This window comes from Nicotiana tomentosiformis, chromosome 8, assembly GCF_000390325.3.
Source record: "Nicotiana tomentosiformis chromosome 8, ASM39032v3, whole genome shotgun sequence".
NCBI lineage: Eukaryota > Viridiplantae > Streptophyta > Magnoliopsida > Solanales > Solanaceae > Nicotiana > Nicotiana tomentosiformis.
The window spans coordinates 71,558,081-71,581,745 of record NC_090819.1 but is presented as its reverse complement, the minus strand read 5'-3'; the positions used below and the strand labels follow the sequence as shown (position 1 = coordinate 71,581,745).

Genomic DNA, 23,665 nt, shown 5'->3' with positions numbered 1-23,665 from the left:
AGGAGCAGTTGCAAGATTTGCTTAATAAGGGCTTCATTAGACCTAGTGTCTCGCCTTGGGGTGCTCCTGTGTTGTTTGTGAAGAAGAAATATGGGTCGATGAGGATGTGTATAGATTATCGGCAGTTGAACAAAGTCACCATCAAGAACAAGTATCCATTGCCGAGGATTGATGATTTATTTGATCAGCTTCAGGGTGCCAAGGTGTTTTCAAAGATTGATTTGAGATCTGGCTACCATCAGTTGAGGATTAGGGCATTCGATGTTCCTAAGACAGCTTTTCAGACTCGGTATGAGCATTATGAGTTTCTAGTGATGTCATTTGGGCTGACAAATGCCCCAACAACATTCATGGATTTGATGAACCAGGTGTTCAAACCCTACCTGGATTACTTTGTGGTTGTGTTTATTGAAGATATCTTGATCTACTCCCACAGTTGAGAGGAGCATGAGCAGCACCTTCAGATCATTCTTTAGACTTTGAAAGATAGCCAATTATATGCCAAGTTCTCAAAATGAGAGTTTTGGTTGAGTTCAGTTGCTTTCTTGTGTCACGTTGTGTCAGCAGAGGGTGTTCAGGTGGATCCTAAGAAGATTGAGGCAGTTCAGAACTGGCCTAGACCCACATCAGCTATAGAGATCCATAGTTTCCTGGGTTTGGCGGGTTATTACCGTCGATTTGTGGAGGGGTTTTAATCCATAGCAGCCCCGTTGACCAGATTGACCCAGAAGGGTGCCCCGTTCAGGTGGTCAGACGAGTGTGAAGCGAGCTTACAGAAGCTCAAGATTGCTTTAACTACGGTACCGGTATTGGTGTTACCCATAGGTTCATGATCTTATACAGCAGTATTTGTTCAAGCAGAAGGAACTCAATTTGAGGCAGAGGAGGTGGCTGGAGCTATTGAAAGACTATGATATCACCATATTGTATTATCCCGGGAAGGCCAACGTGGTGGCCGATGCTTTGAGTAGGAAGTCGGTCAGTATGGGTAGCCTTCCATATATTCCAGTTGGTGAGAGACCGCTTGCATTGGATGCTCGGGCCTTGGCCAACCAGTTCGTGAGGTTAGATGTTTCTGAGCCCAACCGCGTTCTAGCTTGTACAGTTGCTCGGTCTTCTTTGTTTGAGCGCATCAGAGATCGGCAGGATGACGATCCTCATTTACTTGTCCTTAGAGACACAGTGCGGAACGGGGGTGCCAAGCAGGTTACTGTTGGAGATGACAGAGTTTTGAGGATGCAAGGTCGTATTTGTGTGCCTAATGTGGATGGACTTCGTGAGTTGATCCTTGAGGAGTCCCACAGTTCCCGGTATTCTATTCATCCAGGCGCCACCAAGATGTATCAGGACTTGAGCCAGCATTATTGGTGGAGGCGAATGAAGAAGGACATAGTTGCCTATGTAGTTCGGTGCCTAAATTGCCAGCAGGTAAAGTGTGAGCATCAGAGACCTGGTCGTTTACTTCATAGGTTAGATATTCCTGAGAGGAAGTGGGAGCGTATCACTATGAATTTTGTTGTTGGACTCCCACAGACTCAGAGGAAGTTCGATGCAGTTTGGGTTATTGTGGACAGGCTGACTAAGTCAGCACACTTCATTCCTGTGGCAGTTACCTATTCCTCGGAGCGGTTAGCAGAGATTTATATTCGAGAGATCGTCCGTCTTCATGGTGTGCCAGTGTCTATCATTTTTTATCGAGGTACGCAGTTTACCTCGCACTTTTGGAGGGTAGTACAGCGTGAGTTGGGTACACAGGTTGAGTTGAGCACAACATTCCATCCTCACACAGATGGGCAGTCCGAGCGTAATCATGATGGGCCAAATCCACAAAACGGGTCTCATACTGAGTAACAGTCATACTGCCCTGCTGGAGACGCTCAAACTGACGGCGACGCTCCTCTCTCAATGTGATAGGCAGAAACTTCTCTATGAAGAGCTGAGAGAATTGGTCCCAAGTAAGAGCAGGCGACCCAGCTGGTTTGGTCAACAAGTAATCTCTCTTCCATTTCTTGGCGGAACCAGTCATCTGACATGCAGCAAAATTGACCCCATTTGTCTCTTCTATACCTATGTTCCGTAAAACCTCGTAACAGCTGTCAAGATACTCCTGTGGATCCTCTAAAGAAGCACCACTAAAGTGAACACGAAAGATCTTGACAAACCTGTCCAATCTCCATAAAGCCTCAGAAGACATAGCTGGCCCACCTCCGACCTGTGCCACAGTAACCGGCTGAACTAATCCGACTGGCTGAGTTGCTGGAGCCTGATACTGGAGAGCTATCTGCTCCGGAGCGGGAGTGGTAGGAGTCTGGGCTCCTCCTCCAGCCTGAGAGACTGCTGGTGCCATGGGAAATGTGCCAGTCTGGGCCACGCTCTCCATAAGGCCCACCAAACGGACCAAAGCGTCCTGAAGTACCGGGGTAGCAATGAACCCCTCCGGAACCTGAGCTGGTCCGACAGGAACAGTCTGGGTTGGAACCTCCTCGTCAAGCTCTATCTGAGGCTCCACTGCGCGGGCTCTAGGTTGAGACCTGCCCCTGCCTCGGCCTCTGGCACGGCCTCGACCTTTGCCCCACGTAAGAGCTACCACTGGAGGCTCTAGCTGCTGCTCAGTTGAGGAAGCGGTACGTGTTCTCGCCATCTGCGAGAGAATAAGAGTAGAAGAGTTCAATCAGTATTGAGAAAGCAAAATTGCACGACAGAGAAGAATAGAAGTGAAACTTGTTCCTAAACTTCATAGCCTCTGAAAGATAAGCACAGACGTCTCCGTGCCGATCCTCCAGACTCTACAAAGCTTGCTCGTGAATCATGAGACCTAAGCAACCTAGGGCTCTGTACCAACTATCACGACCCAAAATTTTCCACCGACGGGACCGTGATGGCGCCTAATATTTCACTTGCTAGGCAAGCCAACGTTAGAGAATCATTAACCAATTCTTTATTTCCATTCAGTAATAAAAAAAATAATTAACTAAGATGGAATATAATAAGTGCGGAATATCATACAATTATATTAACTAAGACCACCCGGATCTAGAGTCACCATTCACGAGCATTCTAGAATTTACGACAAGTAATAGTCTGAAAGGAATACAACTGCCTAAATGAAAGAAAACAGTAGGACATAAAAGATAGATGGGGACTTCAAGGTCTGTGAACGCCGACAGATCTACCTTGAGTCTCCGGATAACGGACCAGTAGCAAATCTCGATCAACCTGAGCCGGTATCAAAATATGCACAGAAAGTGCAGAGTGCAACATCAATACAATGGACCCCATGTACTGGTAAGTGTCGATCCTAACCTCGGCGAAGTAGTGACAAGGCTAGTACAAGACACCCACATATGACCTGAACAGTATAATCATGCTAGTGGCAACAACAGTAAATAAAGCAATAACACAGAAATAATGGGAAGGGAACATACAATGGGGAAATGCAACATAAAGAGTGAGAATAATGAAAAGACGGAATTAAACAGAAACTCCCTTAAACGAATTAAGCAATTAAAATAGCAAAGGAAAATTTCACGGCATCACCCTTCGTGCTTTTACTCTCTACCTCACCAAATAACAAATAAGACTGCACAGCATCACCCTTCGTGCTTTTACTCTCTTCCTCACAATATAAATAATTCATGCATGGTATCACCATTCATGCTTTACACTCTTCCTCACAATATAATTAAACTATGCACGGCATCACCCTCCATGCTTTACACTCTTCCTCACAAATCACAGAATCAATAGCAACAGATAGAGAGAAGTTTCACAAGAAATCAATATTTCATCAATGATTACTTTCACAATTTAACATCTCGACCTTGAATCAATATTCACAGAACCATCGACCTTGGTGGAACCGGATACAAGTCTCCCAACGTTTCAACAACAACAATAAGCATGGATAACAATTTTTAAGACTACAATTTGCAAGAAATAGAATTTCACTCGCATACTATGTCTCGACCACAACGCATAGATGCTCGTTACCTCAACTATACATCGTATTCAACAACAAAACACGTAACAAATACTCACACATTACCTATTCCCTCAAGCCAAAGTTAGACACAACACTTACCTCGCTCCGAAGGCCACTAAATTCTCAATCACAACTTTTCCTTTGGAATTCACCTCTAAACCACTCGTATCTATTCAAAAATGACTCAATAATATCAAATATTGCTAAAGGAATCAATTATATTTCATAATTTAAATTTCCCAAATTTTCCTGTAAAAAGTCGAAAATTGACCCCGGTCCCGCTTGGTCAAAACCTGAGGTTCGGACCAAAATCCTTTTATCCATTCACCCCCGAGCCCGAATATATAATTAGTTTTGGAATCTGACCTCAAATCGAGGTCTAAATCCCCAAATTTCTGAAATCCCTAGTTTCTACCCTAACCCCTAATTCTACCATGAAAACTCTAGATTTTAGGTTGAATTCTAGTAAAATTAAGTAAAAGATTGAAAGAAACAAGTTAAGTAACACTTACCTATGATTTGGGGAAGAAAATGTCTTTGAAAAATCGCCCTAGGCCTCTTATCCTTTTGAAAACGAGAAGAAAAATGGCTGGAGTCCGAATTAAATGAACTCACGGCCTAGCGACCTTCGCACCTGCGATGCTTTGGTCGCACCTGCGCATCCGCACGTGTGGATAGTATGTGCCCTCTGTGGAAAAGGACTGGGTCAACTGGGGCCGCATCTGCGGACAAGGTTCCGCTTCTGCGGTCCCGCTCCTGCGGAGAAAAGTTTGCATCTACGGAAAAATAAAGTCTAGGCCTGGGTCGAACCTATGGGGCTATCGCTCGCACCTGCGACCAAAGGCTCGCAGGCGCGGGCACACCAAATTTGGTGCACCAGCAACCTTGTTAAGGTTTGAACTCAACTCGCACATCGCCCGAATGGCACCCGAGCCCTCGGGTCTCCAAACCAAACATGCACGCAAGTCTAAAAACATCATATGAACTTACTCGTGCTATCAAAGCGCCAAAATAACACTTGGAACTACGAATTTAGCACCAAATCAGATGAAATTCTCAAGAACACTTTAAAATTCCTATCTTCTCAACTGGACGTTCGAATCACGTCAAATCAACTCCGTTTCTCACCAAATTTCACATATAGGTCTTAAATATCATAATGAACCTGTACCGGGCTCCGGAACTAAAATACGGACCCAAATCTAACAATGCCAAATATCAATCAATTCTTAAAAATAAATAATTTTCAAACTTTTAATTTTTATCCAAAATTCATAACTCAAGCTAGGGACCTCCGAATTCGATTCCGGGCATACGCCCAGGTCCCATAATTCGATACGGACCTACCGGGATCGGCAAAGCATGGATCCGGGCCCGTTTACCAAAAATGTTGACTGAAATCAATTAAAATCAACTTTTAAGGTAAAAATTCTTTTTTTCATTAGTTTCCAACAAAAAAGCTTTTCGGAAACCTGCCCGGACTGCGCACGCAAATTGAGGAGGGTAAAAATGAGATTTTTAAGGCTTAAGAGCACAGATTCGAGTTCTAAATCATAAGATGGCCTTTTGGGTCATCACGGTATTGTGGATTCTAGTGGGGTTTCTTTCACGGCATTCTAGCTCAGAGGAACGGCCTACCAATGGTGGCGGGCATACGAGTTGGATAGTCCGGCTGAGGCAGCTTCACTCACTTGGACTCAGTTTTCAGATATGTTCCTGAGGGAATATGTTCCTCAGAGTCTTAGATGCATGGTGCGCTGAGTTTGAGCAGTTTCGCCAGGGTTCTATGACCGTGTCAGAGTATGCGGTCTGATTTAGTGACTTGTCTAGGCATGCACCAGCCTTGGTTGCTATTGTTCGAGAGCGGGTTCGCCGATTTATTGAGGGGATCCACCCTAGTATCAGATTTAGTATGGCCCGAGAGTTGGAGATAGACATCGCATACCAGCAGGTGGTGTCAATTGCTAGGAGATTAGAGGGTATACGTATCTAGGAGAGAGAGGAGAGGGAAACAAAGAGACCCCGAGATTCTGGCATGTATAACAGTTCTCGTGCCCCATCTATAGCTCATCAGGGTAGGGGTTATGGAAGTCGCCCTGTACATTCGGCACTTCTAGCTGCCAGCGGTACTCCGGCCACTCCTAGGCCCCAGGATCCCTATTATGCACCGCCTAGTGTCTAGTGTACCTCCAGTACGGGGTGCTTCCAGCGGTCGGTCCAATTAATCAGGCCCGAGCTAGTCATAGAAGATGCGTCCTCTGAGATCTTATTTTGAGTGTGGTGACACTCGTCATATGGTGAGGGATTGCCCCAAATTCAGTAGGGGTGCACCTCCACAGATTTCGCAGGCCCCACCCATTCCATAGGGTCCTCAAGCTTCTCATGCCATGATTACTGCACCAGCTGCCACTCCACCTGCACAGCCAGCTAGAGGTGGAGGTCGGACAGGTAGAGGTCGCCCTAGAGGGGGAGGCCATGCCAGATATTATGCCTTTCCTACTAGGACGAAGGCAGTTACATACAATTCTATTATCACAGGTATTGTTCCGGTTTGTCATAAAGATGCATCAGTCTTATTTGATCCAGGCTCCACTTTCTCTTATGTGTCATCTTATTTTGTCCCGTATTTGGGCGTATCCCGTGATTCTTTGAGTTCTTCTGTTTATATATCTACACCCGTGGGTGATTCTATTATTGTTTACCGCGTGTATCGGTCGTGTTTGATTATTATCAGTAGTTTTGAAACTATAGCTGATTTATTATTGCTCAGTATGGTGGATTTCATTATTATTTTGGGCATGGACTGTTGTCGCCCTATCACGTTATCCTTGATTGCTACGCCAAGACGGTGACGTTGGCTATGCCAGGTCTACCGCGGCTAGAGTGAAAAGGTACCTTAGATTATGTTCCTAGCAGGTTTATTTCATTTCTTAAGGCTCAACGAATGGTTGAGAAGGGTTGCGATACGTATCTTGCCTATGTGAGAGATGTTAGTATTGATACCCCTATCGTGGAGTCAGTTCCTGTAGTAAGGGATTTTCCTAATGTATTTCCAGCGGATCTTTCGGGTATGCCACCCGACAGAGATATTAACTTTGCCATTGATTTGTTACACGGCACACTCAGCCCATTTCTATTCCACCATATCGTATGGGCCCAGTAGAATTGAAATAATTAAAAGAGTAGTTACAGGAGCTGCTTGATAAGGGTTTTGTTCGGCCAAGGGTGTCACCTTGGGCTACTCCTGTATTATTTGTGAAGAAGAAAGATGGTTCAATGCAGATGTGTATTGATTACTGCTAGTTGAAAAAGGTTACAGTGAAGAACAGTTATCCATTGCCACGTATTGATGACCTATTTGATCAACTTTAGGGCACCAGTGTGTTCTCTAAGATCGACACGTTCAGGCTATCATCAGTTGAAGATTCGGGAGCCAGATATCTCGAAGACTGCCTTCAAGACTCGGTGTGGTCATTATAAGTTCCTTGTAATGTCATTTGGGCTGACCAACGCCCCATCAGTATTTATGCACTTAATGAATAGTGTATTTCAGCCCTATCTTGATTCTTTCATCATTGTGTTTATTGACGACATTCAGGTGTATTCCTAGAGCCGTGAAGATCATGAGCAGCACCTGAGGACTGTGCTTCAGACTTTGAGAGAAAAGAAGTCGTATGCAGAATTTTCAGTGTGAATTCTGGCTTGATTCAGTAGGATTTTTGGGTCATGTGGTAACAAACAAGGGGATCCAGGTAGATCCGAAGAAAATTGAAGCAGTGCAGAGTTGGTCCAGACTATCCTCAACTACGGAGATCCGAAGTTTCCTTGGTTTGGAAAGGTATTATCACCGATTTATAGAGGGTTTCTCTTCTATTGCTGTACCTATGACCAAATTGACCCAAAAGGGTGCTCCGTTCTGGTGGACCGAGGAATTTGAGGAGAGCTTTCAAAAGCTCAAGACAGCTTTGACTACAGCCCCAGTATTGGTATTGCCTACAGGTTCAGGGTCTTATACTGTGTATTGTGATGCGTCACGCATTGGTTGCGGCTCAGTGTTGATGCAAGACGGTAGGGTGATTGCCTATGCGTCTAGACAATTAAAGGTACATGAAAAGAATTATCCGATCCACGACCTTGAGTTAGCAGCTATTGTTCATGCCTTGAAGATTTGGCGACATTATTTGTATGGTGTCCATTGTGAGGTTTATACCGATCACCAGAGTCTACAGCATCTGTTTAAATAGAAGGATCTTAATTTGCGGCAGCGGAGGTGGTTGGAGTTGCTTAAGGATTATGATATCACCATTCTGTATCATCCCGGCCAATGTGTTGGCCGATGCCTTAAGTCGTAAGGCGGAGAGTTTGGGCAGCCTAGCATACTTACCGGTAGCAGAGAAGCCTTTAGCCTTGCATGTTCAGGCCTTGGCCAACCAGTTTGTCAGATTGGATATTTCCGAGACGAGACGAGTTTTGGCTTGTGTGGTTTCTCAGTCTTCTCTTTATGATCGTATCAGAGAGCGTTAGTATGATGACCCTCATGTGTTTGTCCTTAAGGACAGAGTTCAGCACGGTGATGCTAAGGAAGTCACTATTAGAGATGACGGTGTATTACGGATGCAGGGCAGGCTATGTGTACCCAATGTAGATGGTTTGTGTGAGTTGGTTCTCTAGTAGGCTCACAGTTCGTGGTACTCCATTCATCCGGGTGTTGCAAAGATGTATCATGACTTAAGACAACACTATTGGTGGAGACAGATGAAGAATACATAGTGGATATGTAGCTCGATACCTAAATTGCCAGCAGGTGAAGTATGAGCATCGACGACGGGATGGATTGCTTCAGAAGTTAAAGATTCCAGAATGGAAATGGGAGCGGATCACTATGGATTTTGTTGTTGGGCTCCCATGGACTCAGAGGAAGTTCGATGCAGTTTGGGTGATTGTGGATAGATTGACCAAGTCAGCTCATTTCATTCATGTGGTTACTACTTACTCTTCGGAGAAGCTAGCTCAGGTTTACATTCACGAGATTGTTAGGCTTCATGGCGTACCGGTATCTATCATCTCTGACCGAGGTACACAGTTTACATCACGGTTCTGGAGAGCCGTACAATGAGAGTTGGGTACTCGTGTGAAATTGAGTACATCATTTCACCCTCAGACGGACGGACAGTCTGAGCACAATATTCAGATATTGGAATATATATTATGCTCTTGTGTTTTAGATTTTGGAGGTTCTTGGGATCAGTTTCTGCCCCTTGCAGAGTTTGCTTACAATAACAACTATCAGTCGAGCATTCTGATGGCTCCGTATGAGGCCTTTTATGGTAGGCGGTGCGGGTCTCCAGAAGGTTGGTTCGAACCGGACGAGGCTAGACTATTGGGTACAGACCTGGTTCAGGATGCTTTGGAAAAGGTTTAGTTGATTCAGGGTCGACTTCGTACAGCCCAATCTAGACATAAGAGTTATGAGGATCGGAAGGTTCGTGATGTTAAATTCATGGTTGGTAAGTGGGTCTTGTTTCGGGTTTCGCCTATGAAGGGTGTTATGAGGTTCGGAAAGAAGGGAAAGTTGAGCCTGAGGTATATCAGACCTTTTGAGATTCTCGAGAGAGTTGGAGAGGTGGCTTACAGACTTGCACTACCACCTAGTCTCTCTGCAGTTCATCCAGTGTTCTATGTTTCCATGCTCCAAAAATATCACGACGATCCGTCTCATGTGTTAGACTTCAGCTCAGTCCAGTTAGACAAGGATCTATCTTATGTTGAGGAACCAATGGCCATTTTGGACAGACAGGTTAGAAAGTTAAGATCGAAGAGCATTGCTTCAGTAAAAGTACAATGAAAGGGTCATCCGGTCGAGGAGGCGACTTGGGAGACCGAGCATGATATGTGCAGCTATTATCCTAATCTTTTCACCACCTCAGGTATAATTCTAAACCGTTCGAGAATGAATGTTTGTTTAAGAGGGGGAGGATGTAACGACCCGGCCGATTGTTTTGAGAGTTGTAGCCTCACTTCCCCATTTACTGCTCATTCTTTACTTTATAGTTGTATTGTGACTTGTTGGGGTAGTCAGTTCGAGTCTGGAGGGATTTCGGAATGAATTGAGACACTTAGTCTCAAGGTTGAAAACTTAAGTTGAAAAGGTTGACCGGATATTGACTTATGTGTAAACGATCCCGGAATAGAATTTTGATAATTTCAACAGCTCTGTATGGTGATTTTGAACTTAGGAGCGTATCCGTAATTTTATTTGGAAGTCAGTAGTTAAATTAGGCTTGAAATGGCTAAAATAAGAATTTAAGTTTGGAAGTTTGACCGGGGAGTTCACTTTTTGATATCGGGGTTGGAATCCAGTTCTGAAAATTTTCATAGCTCTGTTATGTCATTTATGACTTGTGTACAAAATTTGAGGTCCATCGGAATTGATTTGCTTGGTTTCGGCATCGAATGTAGAAGTTGGAAATTCTTAAGTTTCATTAAGCTTGAATTGGGGTATGATTCATGGTTTTAGCATTGTTTGATGTGATTTGAGGTTTCGACTAAGTTCTTATGATATTTTAGGACTTGTTGGTGTATTTGGTTGAGGTCCCGAGGGCCTCGGGTGAGTTTCGGATGGTTAACGGATCGAAATTTGGACTTAAACAGCTGCTGGAATTTTCTGATGCCTGTATCTGGTTTCCCTCATCCGTTCGCGACCGGGGGCAGCGACCGGGGGCACGCCTGGACAGAAACTTTAAGTTATAAAAGGGGACTTTGTCCTATTTTCCATTTTTGACAAATTGAAGCTTGTGGGGAGGCAATTTCTTTGAGAGATTTATAAGGAAAAACATCAGGCTAAGTGATTCTAACTCAGATTTGGTCAATATACACGAATATATCATTATTTTCATCATTTAATTAGTGTTTTGAGATGAAAATTTGGGGAAAAATTATTGAAATTTCATAAAATGAATTTTTGAGATTTCGATGTCTATTCGGAGTCGAATTTGGGTGAAACTAGTATGGTTGGACTCGTAATTAAATGGGTTATAGGATTGTGTGAGTTTCGTCGGATTCCGAGACGTGGGTCCCATGGGCGATTTTTGAGTTAAATTTCAGATTTTTGTTGGAAATTTTATATTTTCATATGGAATAAATTCCAATAAATTGTATTGGCTAAATCGAATTAATTATGACTAGATACGATACTTTCGGAGGCTAACTCGCGAGGCAAAGGCATAGCAGAGTAAAGAATTACACAAGTCGAGGTAAGTGACTTATCTAACCTTATGTAGGGAAAATTCCCTTTAGGATTGGTATTGATATAAAAATGTTGATGTGTTGAAAGTCGTGTACACGAGGTGATGAGTGTGTACACAGGCTAAATGTGGAAGATTATGTCTTTAAATTATGTATAGCACTGTTGCACATTAATTAAATTATTTTATTCTGTTATATTCATCATCATTAATATATTTTCGTATTTTAAATTTGCCTGACTTGTTCCTGCTTAGTGTTTTACCTGTTTAGTTAAAACTCTGTTTCTTTTGTTCTGTGCATTATTTGAAGGTTGGATTTCTTAATTTAAATATTATTAAAATGAAGTATTTTACATTTAAAAATTTGATATTAAGGCAAGGTGTTTAATTTGTTAAATAATTTTTTTTTTTTGCTGAGTTATTAATTCTTGAATATTTTGTGAGATTTTGTACTCATTGTGATTGAGCCATGAGCTCCTTATTGTGAAAAATATTCTTGTTGTTGATTTATTTTGGCAAGTTAAAATATTCGGAAACTTGAGGTGCAAATTATGATTTATTGTGATATTGATACGCATGCGGTGGTATAAGGTCTGGGTGTTGAAACGCATACGGTGAGATAAGGGTGGCTTGATACACGTGACTAGTAGGGGAACTACTAGACATCATTCTGTGTGATAAGGATGGCTAAAACGCGGGATGCTATTTCGGGAAAAAAATATTTTCTTTAAAATTTAATGCGAAGGCTCTCGCGGTGATATAAGGAAATAAGATATTGTGAATTTATTTATGATTTGGGACTATGAGGCAGTGCCTCGGGAGTGCCCTTATTGATATTTCTTTATGGCTGCATTTGCCTTTGGTTATTTTGGTGATTTCCTTAAAGTTGTAAATTTCTATTTTCCTTCCGCGAGGTATTGTTTGCCCTTATTCTGTGTAGTTAAATTGTGACATACTACTTACTTGATTTATTCTCATTGTTATTTTTATTATTATATTGTTAAACTTTCTACCCTGTCTTTTATTATTCCAGTAGGGCCTGACCTGACCTCGTCACTACTCTACTGAGGTTAGGCTTGGCACTTACTGGGTACCGCTGTGGTGTACTATACTTCTGTACATCTTTTGTGCAGATCCAGGTACTTCCTATCAGACCAAGCATCAGTGAATTAGACTGTACACGGAAATTTCAAGGTATATCTGCCAGCATCCACAGACCTCGGAGTCCTCTTCTATCCTTATTATGTTGTTTTCCTTATTTTCTTTAGACGTTGATGTATAGAGACACTGAGGATAAATTCTTAGAAGCTTGTGACTTATTCCTACCGGATTTTGGGAGTTGAAATTGTTAAATTTGCAGTTCTTATCTATTCGACTGTTAAGGATTAAATTTCAGTTTATATTCAGTTATTTAGCATTGATAGGCTTACCTAGTCTTAGAGACTAGGTGCCATCACGATATCCTATGGAGGGAATTTAAGGTCGTGACAGGTGCGGCATTGGTTCAGCTTGGAGTGTAACTCTTTGAATTCCATCCACGCATGTGAGTGCTCGGTATCAGACGTGCATCGCCAGCTTGTGATTCCAGGGATGAGGCACGAGATGTGATTTCTGTGTTTTGATGATGGGTCAGTCGGGAGGACTTGAGGCCAGGTTTAGACCGCAGCTTAGACTCGGTAGTTTAAGTTATGAGAACTTGTACATTCGGACTCATATGTCCGGTAGTGTCCCTATGAGTGGAATTTATGGGTCGATGAGCGGTGGAATTGCTATATGATAAGTATGATGTGACTGCAGGATATGTTCATATGGCTTGAATGTAACGAAAAATGGACTATTGGGTGCATGGTGTCTATCTTGATTTGACGTATAGTCGCGAGTTATGAGTGTGTTGAAGGATCTTTCATGCTGTTTAATTGTGGAATGAATTAGGTTTTCCTGTCTTGTTGATGAGTTCAGACTCAGAAAGATTAAGTGATTGCATAGTAATTATGGCTGTGAAAGGTTCGTATGATGATTTCGACCTTGGGCGTATGTTCGGGTTGAGTATCGGGTGGCCCGGAAGCATTTCTGCGCTTATTATGGGAAGTTGGCATTTTGAAGGTTTTAGAATTTCCTAGGTTTGGTTTGAAGTGGCTTTTGGTGTTATCGAGGTCCGTTCAGGATTCCGAGCCTTGGAATAGGTTCGCATTGTGGTTTATGACTTGTACGCAAAGTTTAGCGTCATTCCGGAATGTTTTGGTAGGATTCATATGCGTTCGTCAAAGTTTAAAAGTTTGAAAGTTTAAAGAAAGGTTTCGATCATCAATTCGCCATTTTGATGTTGTTTGGTGTGATTTGAGACACCGAGTAGGTTTGTGTTATGTTATGGAACTTGTTGGTAAGTTCGGACGGGGTCCCGGGGGCCTCGGGTGTGTTTCGGACGAGTCGCGGATCACTTTGGAGCTTTGTTGTATTGCTAAAGGGCATGGGTACTAGTGCAATCACACCTGCAGAAAAAGTGTCGCAGATGCGATGCTGCAAAAGCGGCCAGGCAAGCGCATGAGAGATTTTGGTTGGGAGTGCTGGGTGCGCAGATGCGGTCGTGTCGCCGCAGAAGCGGGACCGCACCTGCGGAGAAGCGGCTGGCTTCGCAAATGGAACTCGTACCTGCGATGGCGTAGAAGGAGAATTATTTTCGCAGGTGAGCGAGTGCGACTAGGCAGTGGGCTTCGCAGAAGCGACGATAGCGTCACAAAAGTGACGTAACAGATGTACCAATCCGTCCGCACAAGTGAAACCGGGTAGATTATTAAGAGATCGAACTTGGTCATTTTTCTCATTTCGTTTTGGATTTTTGGAGCTCGGTTTTGGGCGATTTTGGAGGAGTTCTTCACGAGTTCGACTTGGATTCGAACCAATCGGAGTTGGAAAATCAAGGCAAAGGTCTTCTTATTGATTGATTGAGCGAGGTTTGAGGTGAGTGACTTGTCTAACCTTGTGGGGGGGAATTCCCCTTAGGTTTTGGTACTGTTATGGTATTTGCAATACCTGAAGGATGTGTACGCGAGGTAATGAGTGCGTACTCGGGTTAAATATTAAAAATATGGTTCTTGCTAAGCAGTTTCCTTTTCAATGACTTAACTGAGTTTCTCTAGTATGTGTAGTCATCATGTTTAGCCTAATGTCGCATGTCTACGTGTCTTAACTCTTACTTGTAATTTTTGCAACATGCTTAGTTGAATTACCTACTTCCTTGATTCTGTATTCAGTCTTTAACTGTAGGATTCCTGGCTGTAAATTCAATGTTCCATTGGTTATGAGTTGTGTTTTTACTTTTGGGACTACGAGGCGATACCTCGGGAGCGCCCCTGTTGCATATTTACTTTTGAAACTACGAGGTGGTACCTCGAGAGTGCCCTTGCTGCATATTTACTTTTGGGACTACGAGAAGGTACCTCGGGAGCGCCTCTGTTGCATATTTACTTTTGGGACTACGAGGCGATACCTCGGGAGCGCCCATGTTGCATATTTACTTTTGGGACTACGAAGCGGTACCTCGGGAGCACCCTTGTTGTGTATTTACTTTGGGACTACGAGACGGTACCTCGGGAGTGCCCATGTTGTTTACCTCTATTTGCTGTGTTGTTATCTTTCTGTAATTTCTCCTTGTTCACTTCTCAATCATTTCATTAAACTATTATATCTTCTGCCTTATTTCCTATTATTTTCAGTAGGTCCCTGACCTGAGCTCATCACTACTCTACCATTGTTAGGCTTTTCACTTATTGGGTACCGTTGTGGTGTACTCATACTACACTTCTGCACATCTTTTTTGTGCAGATCCAGGTACCGCTTACCAGACCAGGTATCAGTGAGATAGCCAGTACGTGGAGACTTTCAGGTACATCTGTCAGCGTCCGCAGACCTCGGAGTCCCCCTCTATCTTTATTATGTCATTTTCTTTATTTTTATTAGGCTCTGATGTATAGAGATACTTAGCATTTTCTCTTTAGAGCTTGTGACTTATTTCTACCGGATTTTGGGAGTTGTAACTATTTCGATTTGTAGTTCTTATTTATTTCAGATGTTGAGATTGAGTTTCAGCTTTATATTCAGCTGTTCCGCATATTTGTTAGGCTTACCTTGTCTTAGAGACTAGGTGCCGTCACGACATCCTACGTAGGAAAATTGGGGTCGTGACAGTTGTTATTTGTCAATAGAGTTAGCTACTTTTCCAACACACTCGATATAATGTATAACCTAAAACAACATGGGGAAGCATATGTTAAGCAATTAACATACATGAAAAATTTACTAAGAGCACCCAAGAAAACTCACAAGCGTGTGGAGTAGTTCTAGGGGTCACCTCGGCATCATGAGATTGAGTGCATGCAAATTAAAAACTCCAAGAAAAATTAACTAGACTACAAATGAATATTAAGAAGTTTTTCCTCCTTGAACATAGCTAAAAGCCTTTGAAATACCTCATATAGAAATGCTTCAATATGCTTGCGACATTGCAAGAAGGTGGGGCAAATTTGGACCCAAGCATCGAGCTTGAAAAACGGATTTCAGGCTCTAATGCACTTTTCTCTGAGTTCAGTGTATCAGGCGGATCTAGAATTTTAAGTTTATGAGTTTCTATAACAATCTCAATTTAATATACAACAATTGTGGAATTTACGATCATATATTTATTCATATTTAATGAATTTCTTAATAATATATATGGTATAATTAAAAATTGGCCATAAAAATTACCGGATTCACGTCAAACCTATAGGTTCCGCTTTAGATCCGCCCATTAGTGTGTGGCTTTGACTGACCTCAAAAGACACAACTCAGTGCATGTGATGGCCATAAAAGGAGGACTCGGGACTACTCATTGCACCAAAGTTTTGGGCCGGAAGCTTGCAATGTGACGCGCTGGAGCTCGCCACGACACGCTTGGCTAGGTTTTGCTAACGGATTTGTTTTCAAATTATTTAGTGATTTGCCAAATATCGTACCAATGTAAATATGACTTAGAATCATTTTTAATCAATTTTTGATGATATTGGAATAATATCTGAGAGATGAATAACTTTCTCCTTAGTTCTTTGTTGGGTTGCTTGATCTTCATAAGCTAATCAATTTGTTGTTAGCGATGGCATTTATTTGCTCACCTGAAAATTGTTATTTAAGCAAATTCCTTCAAAAGCAAGTGCCCATCCCATTTATCTCTTAAATCAATGGCTCATGCCCTAAACATGTCCTCAAGACCAAGAAAGATCACTTTCACACTGACAATTTTGAAACATCGTGCTTAAATCAACTCAGGTACCAAGTGCCTTCTAGAATGCCCTCAAAAAGTGCATAAAAATTATGAACTCGATAAAATTTGGAAACACAAATAAGTATAAAATCACTTTTATTGAGACTATCATACTAATTGCATAAGAATACATAGTTTCTGTGTAGCGCACCGCAACATACAATTTTATGCTATGGTAGCTTTCCCTTATTGTGAAATATTTAATAAATCAATACAAACTTCTTTCATTCTATATTTTCTATTTCCCTTTGGGAGTTTCTGATTTTCCACATCAATGATCTCAAAGAATTACTTCTATCAATGATTTACATATCAATATCAAAAGGATGGACATTTGGATCAAAAACACGGTTGTGACAAGTTTTATCACAAGGGTAAGGGCAATCAATCTTCTGGAATGAATTTTTGTCGAAGAACCAGTCTCCGAGTGCTATGGCAATTGTCTGCAGAAGAGAAATTTTTACCACAGTCAGTGGTTCTCCACGATAGGACACTAAGAATGAATGGTCTACGCCGACAAGAAGTAAAAACTAAGAACTTTTACATGTCAATAACCGGAATGTGAAATGAATAAGTTAGAGTTGAGTTAATTGTTTACCTTGTTAGCTAACTTAGGAGAATCAGCCCTGAACCATGTTTCTTGAACTTCAGTTTGACAATGTGCATAGCATGAGTTGATAAAATACCCTCTTGATGAAGAAGGGCCAAGTGTAATTAATGCTCTCAGAAATCCTAATCTAAAACCTGAGGAATAAGTCTAACTGTCAGACATCATGAACAAAAAGCTCTTCATGAAATGTATTTTTTCGCGCGTTCTGCAGCTCATGAAGTGTCATTTCTATTTTAGAATGAAAGCATTAACAGCATATCTTATCACCTAAAATCCAAATTCAACAAAGAGGTATTGAGGGCTTAGAGTCTTGACCTTGCATAGTTTGAAGCTGCCTGGAAGAGCATCTCAGTATGTCAAGTTTGCAGTTGCGCCAGACCCCACGGGGATCAGCAACACTAGGAGCCAAAATGTTCTTTATCTGAATTCAAATAATATTAAGTCAGGAAGAGAAAGTAACTCCACTCTGCTTTATACATTCATCGATATTCAGGTCGTACAAACTTATCGGATAAACAAGTAAATTTTTTCTTTGCACTGTGCTTATGTTGGACATATACAGATACTAAAGTCCCACAATCAGAAATCTTTTCGCTTTAGTGATATATACAGATACTAAAGTCCAACAATGTACATGATTTCTTGAGCAGAAGAGTACATAATGGCAAATCAATTAAATTGTTTGCATTCCTTAAAAGCGTTACCTACAATGTGACTTGTTCCATTATGTTTCCCCCCATCGTCTTAGAATAAACACACATGGAAAGCAGTTTTGGTCTATTCTTTTAGTACAAGGGAGCTAACTTGTCTCATGTCTTAGGCAATCTGCTGAGTTCAGGGTCTTGAAAGGACAATCTCCATATCAAGCATAGGAACTTTAAATTATCACATCAGTATCCAAAAGCATGCTGACCTACTCAAACATCATATCTACCTCTAACAGTTTTAGGTGAGTTATTGTATCATTTAACTAATACATCACAACAACACAGAAAGGCGATGTTCTCAAGATCTAAAATAGGCAAAAATTACAAAACAATCAAGGATTGAAATAGAGCAGAGAAGCGAAGTTCAGAAATGCTCTTACCTGCCAGGAATCATAGGCTGCATTAACTAGAAAAAGTGGTGTCCGCACGTGTTGAGCAACATTTTGCGGGAAAAAACACTGCAAGATTATTGGATTATTAGCATAACATAAACTAAAGTAAAAGGCACAACAAATATTATGAAAGTGACTGCTCTTACCAAATTTGGTTTCAATCTTGAGGTACATGATGGCGGCAGATTCTTGGCAGAACCCTGAAGCCAAAATAAGGTAAAATGAAAATGACATTTATGTAAAATTTCTCCATTGACTTTACTATTTCTTCTTTTTCTAAGCACAATTACTGTTGGAAAATTGAAGTTCCTTGAATCTGAGATAAAAAATTACAGATTTTCAATATTTTTATTCACCAAACAGACGACGAACCCAGTGAGTTCCCACAAGATATTTTTCACCAAACAGAAAAGAAAAGAAAAAGATGACTTAACAATGTACAGGATGTTCACATTATAAATAACAATTGGCAGTGGCATATCCCGCAGATGAAAGAAATAAAATGTAGAGCTAATGGAACTCTCATGAGAAGGATGTTAAAAGAAGCATACATGTAATCTGACAACATCTCCAAAGAACTCTTCAATATGAGGTGCACCAGAAATATCTTTCCTGCAATAAAGCGGAAAATTTTAGTTAAAATTCTTGAAAGTCTTGCTAACACCAGGATATTACCATACTATTGGAATGCTTACACATTGATAAAATAACCAGCATCTGAAAAACACTTTACTTTAGCACCCATTGGTAGGAGCGCCTTGAAGCTGTCACAATGTAAAATTGAAGTCAATCCGCCAGCTGAACATCCAGACAGAATAGCCTACCATTAGAACTTGATTTGTGAGCCAGTAAACAACAGTAGAGTATTGTCTAAGCATCTGAGAAAGAGAGAAAAGAGGCAGAAAAGGCTATACATTTTCAGCATTCTTCATTCCTTTTGCCAACAAATCCTCCATAACAGCAAGAAAAACTCTTGCCCCTCTGAAGTGAAGATTAGTAATCTGATATTATTAAGGATGCTCATCAGAATCACAATAATAAGTCAAGTGGAGGATTTTAATCTCCAAGATATTTTTATGAGATCATGAGAGAATCGTAGATTTGGACGAATCAAGAGTTTCAGTGTTAAATTAAAATTACCGGATTGACTGCTTGAACATCACCGGTGAAGGATGATCCATCGCAATACCTAACCTTTACTCTGTTCCAGTTATAGAAGTCTACAATTTTCAAATAAGATTTCAGAGAGGAAAATTATTATTCATGAGAGCCGTCAATATAAAAACAGGTGAAGCTCTACCTGGATTAAACTGAGGCTTGTTGCTTAGAATCCCCGAGAAAGCAAGTTGTTTTACCATCTGTTTGGACGATCCCAAGCGAGTATTCTTACGAGAAAGGCAAGTGGTGACATTATTGCACCAACCTCCTCCCTGAAAATAGAATTTTTCAATGTTGAAAATAGATATCAAATACATCTTGTCCCTACAACATTCAATTGAGATATTTAAACACTTTTCTCCAAAATATCATCTTCAAATATTCTTCAGAGTTGTACCCTTAGCAACAACAACCCAGTAGAATCCCACTAATGGAGTCTGGGGAGGGTAGAGTGTACGCAGACCTTACCCCTATCCCGGGGGTAGGGAGACTGTTTCCGGGAGACCCTCGGCTCAATAAACGAGACAATAATATCAGAAAAGGGTACAACCATGTTGTACCCTTAGCAACATGGTTGGTAAATGTTATTCAGATCATAAAGCCTCATAATCATATTATAAGTGTTCCCTCAGATTTTTCATGCATCATTTGCTTGTTTTTGTTTTCACTAATCACTAGCAAAAACTCTATTAAGTTGATGATTAATAATTGAATTGGGATTTATGTTGCTCAGACTCTTTAAAAATACCGGTTGCGTGTCACATATTCCAAAAGTAGTGCATATTTGGAGGATCCGACACGAGTGCGGCAGCATTTTTGGAGAGTTCGACCACCATAGATAATAGATTGGGATAAAAATATGATTAGACAAGCCTAATTATCTAACTTGTCATATAAAATGTGCAAACTGAAACAAAATTATAGTGGGTATACAAACCTCCATTTGGATTAACCAACTATTAACCCCTGTACCAAATCCTTTGTCATGATGATATGCGGGTGAACTCCCATCCAAACATACTGCAAACACATCAATAATGGCATAAAAAATTCAACACATTTCCACATTCATAGTCTTTGTTTAATTTGAAACCAAAAGGAAAACAAAAAATTCTGACCTGCTCCTTTTGCCATCCCACTCAAAAGGTAAGTAATATTAACAAACAGCCCTTCAGTTCTAAAAATCATCGACAAAGTAAGTAATGAATATATCCATTGTTTCACTTTCACACTCCCATTTACCATTCTGCAAATCATTTTATTTAAAACAAAAATATTATCAGCGAAATACACAAATAACTTTTAAAGCAGAGCTGCAGCTAAACAGAGCAAACTGACTAATTACAAACAAGTAACTTATAAAGTATTAACACATCCCAATTAGAGAAAGATTAAAACTTTATACAAATAAATGCGTTTTCCCATATTTAGTATCAAGATTAATGTCATTCAGAATAAATAAATAAAAACCATGATAGAGAAAGTGTCATTAACTAATACTCCTAAAACCCTTTTATGAGAATAAATAAAACTCAAGATTTGAAAATAAAGTACCTGAAAATGGCAATGAAGAGATTGAGAAAATCTCCAAAATGGAATTACTTGGAACGAAATTTTACGCTGAACCCAGTTCAGTGTTCTTATTTATGGAGCTAAAATAAGCTCTAACACCAAATGTAGGTGTATAAACTAAAAACTGTATATTATAAATGTAAAAAGAAGAAAAGAATCCAAGAAAATAAATACATGATCCAAGTTCTTAATGCTAGCTTTTTTGTTTGAAATAAGGAAAAGGTTTTTATAGAAGTGAATTTGCAAACGCAGAACCCAAGAAATAAAGAAGCAGCCGACACTTATTCGCTGAGAAATTTTAGAGGTGATTTTTATATTTTTTTAATATACTTAATATAATTGTTTTTTGTTTTGTTTGTTCGAGTGGCTGTTTTCTATTGGCTGCTGTGACAACAGACATGCTTCTTGGTAAGATTTGGCGTGACCCGACCCGACCCGAGTAGTATTTGCAAATGCCTATAACGAATCCTATCGTTTTACGCGCTACACATTGAATAAATCCGAATGGCAGTTAAGGAGCAAGATCGAGAGAGACATCAGTTTATGTTTTCTTGCTTTATTTTTCTTTAATTTCTTTAGCGTAATTACACGTAAGGTAACTATACATTCGAATTTTTTTTAAACCAGAAAAAACTGGAATATTTTTAAAACACCCATTTTAGGTAGAACTCTAAATACCCTTTCTATTTTATTTTATAAAACATCCTCCATATGATAATGTGATTAGAGGCAGAATCACGTTTTGATGAATTCTAGACTTGTTATTGAATGCATAATTTGTCTTTAGTTATTAAATTCGTAATTAATTATATAAATATAAATAGATTTTTTAATATAAATACAAATACTAAGCAAATATTTATTGGGTTTGTTCGAATCCGTGTCATAATGTTGAATAATAATTTAGAGAAATGAACATAATAAAAAATAGAGAGAGTAGTCGAATCCTCATTTTGTAAGTAAACTAACATCTGAAGTAAAAATGAAAAGTCTGGTACCTCTTGCTCTTTTGGCAAACTTTTTTCAATATGCCAAACTGAGCCGAAACGTGAAAGTATATCACTTCTAATTCTCTTTCACCAACGACTAGCAATAATTTATTGTATTTCATTCAAATGAGTAAATCAAACATTTCCGTTACCTTCTTATTTCGACGGGTTCATCTTCTCCCATTTCTTCAATTAGACTTTCTAAAATCAAAATGTTTCGCGGACACGGGCGTAAGAATTTATAATTGAATCAAAAAATTTAATTTTAATGATTAATATTTTAAAAAAAATGCAAATCATTTAATCATAATTAACTGCTCCCTCCGGTCTATTTTAATTAATTTTTTTAACTATTTTTACGTATATTAAGGAATTCACCTATTAGCATTAATTAACAATAAAATTAATTATATTAACCTTAATTTGTTCATTGGATATATAACAAATACTTCTAGGTTATTCACTCCCAAGGTAATTTTGAAAAAAAAAATAATTTTTTTTGATAATTTAAAAAAATTAAATATTATAGACCATAAAAAAAGATTAAAAAATCAATTAAAGTGAAATTAATTTACGGGTTATAACTTTTGGTGCCCATGTTTGTTGAGAAGAAATTAGATGGACACGAGAATGGCGGTGATTAATTAAGGCAAAAGATAGCATAAATACACTTGATAGTTAAGAGGTCAGCTGTCACTCACCTAGAGGAGGACCCTTTTAGGTGCATCACCTTTTCGGCGCGTAAATTTCACGACCGAGATTTAAGAAATGTTTGTTTATTGTCAGAGAAAGAATACCTTTTTTTCCTTTTAGGGGTTTCCTTTGCTCACTTTTACCCAACCATAAAGACAATCCCCTTGTTTTATTTACGTTTTCACCTTTTTAAATTTTAATGCTTTGGGAAGGGTGGGTCGAGCAGTGTGTCCTAGGTAGGGTTGTGAATCGGTTAGGTCGGATCGGATCGGTTTTAGCATATTTAGCATTGTAAATTTGGATCGAATTTTAAAGTTTGGATCGAATAAATATTTTGAATTTTCTGATCGGATTGTAAGCCTACTGCTCTTTTTAAGGCCAATGTTATTCATCATTGTATTAAACTGAAACACAACAAATGTCTTTCATAACAATAGACAAATCAAAAGTTTCATTGCAAAATAAAATAGACTGAAATTCCAAATAAATCTAATAAGTGAGAGGCGTCGTTGTCTGTCGATAGCAAGGAGAGACTGAGAATGAGAGACACAGAAGTAAGACTTAAGAGAAACGGACAGAGCAATCTAAAGAGAGGTTAGAGAGAGACTTCGATATAAACTAAGAAAAGAAGAGTCTAAGAGAGATGAATAAAATGGGAAGACTTAACCCTAAAATGTAAGTCTAATATTTATACATATCCATATAATTCGAATTTCGAGTAGGATTGAATTAAATTATACCAATCCGAATCCGATCTGAATATCCGAACTTTTAAAAAATCCAACCCATATCCATGAGAATATTCGAAATCTAAAATTCGAAAATCCGAATAAAGTGGATCAGTTCGGATTCTCGGATATCCAATCCAAATCCATAGCCCTAGCCCTAGCCCTAGGTGTTTCGTTGTCTCGTTTTGATGGAGCATTTGTCATTTGTAAATTACATGTATAATAAATGATTAATTTAAGGGCTTTTTCACCTCCAACAACTGCTAGGAATTCCAATGGCCTAAGTTAAGAATA

The 23,665-nt window shown here is 39.9% G+C and overlaps 1 protein-coding gene across 1 annotated transcript; it reads right to left on the bottom strand.

Annotated features, from left to right (window-relative positions):
* Positions 1–16,601: 16,601 nt before the first annotated feature.
* On the bottom strand, positions 16,602–21,298 carry LOC104108831 (pectin acetylesterase 8-like). Its single transcript, XM_009617959.4, has 13 exons — positions 20,944–21,298; positions 20,508–20,635; positions 20,327–20,409; positions 19,532–19,661; positions 19,372–19,451; positions 19,146–19,232; positions 18,927–19,051; positions 18,783–18,843; positions 18,378–18,431; positions 18,220–18,297; positions 17,448–17,553; positions 17,121–17,266; positions 16,602–16,965 (listed from the first exon to the last, which is right to left on the bottom strand). Exons 2-13 carry the CDS (start codon positions 20,632–20,634, stop codon positions 16,828–16,830), a joined length of 1,215 nt encoding a protein of 404 aa, XP_009616254.1. The 5' UTR covers position 20,635; positions 20,944–21,298; the 3' UTR covers positions 16,602–16,827.
* Between the last annotated feature and the right edge of the window lie 2,367 nt (positions 21,299–23,665).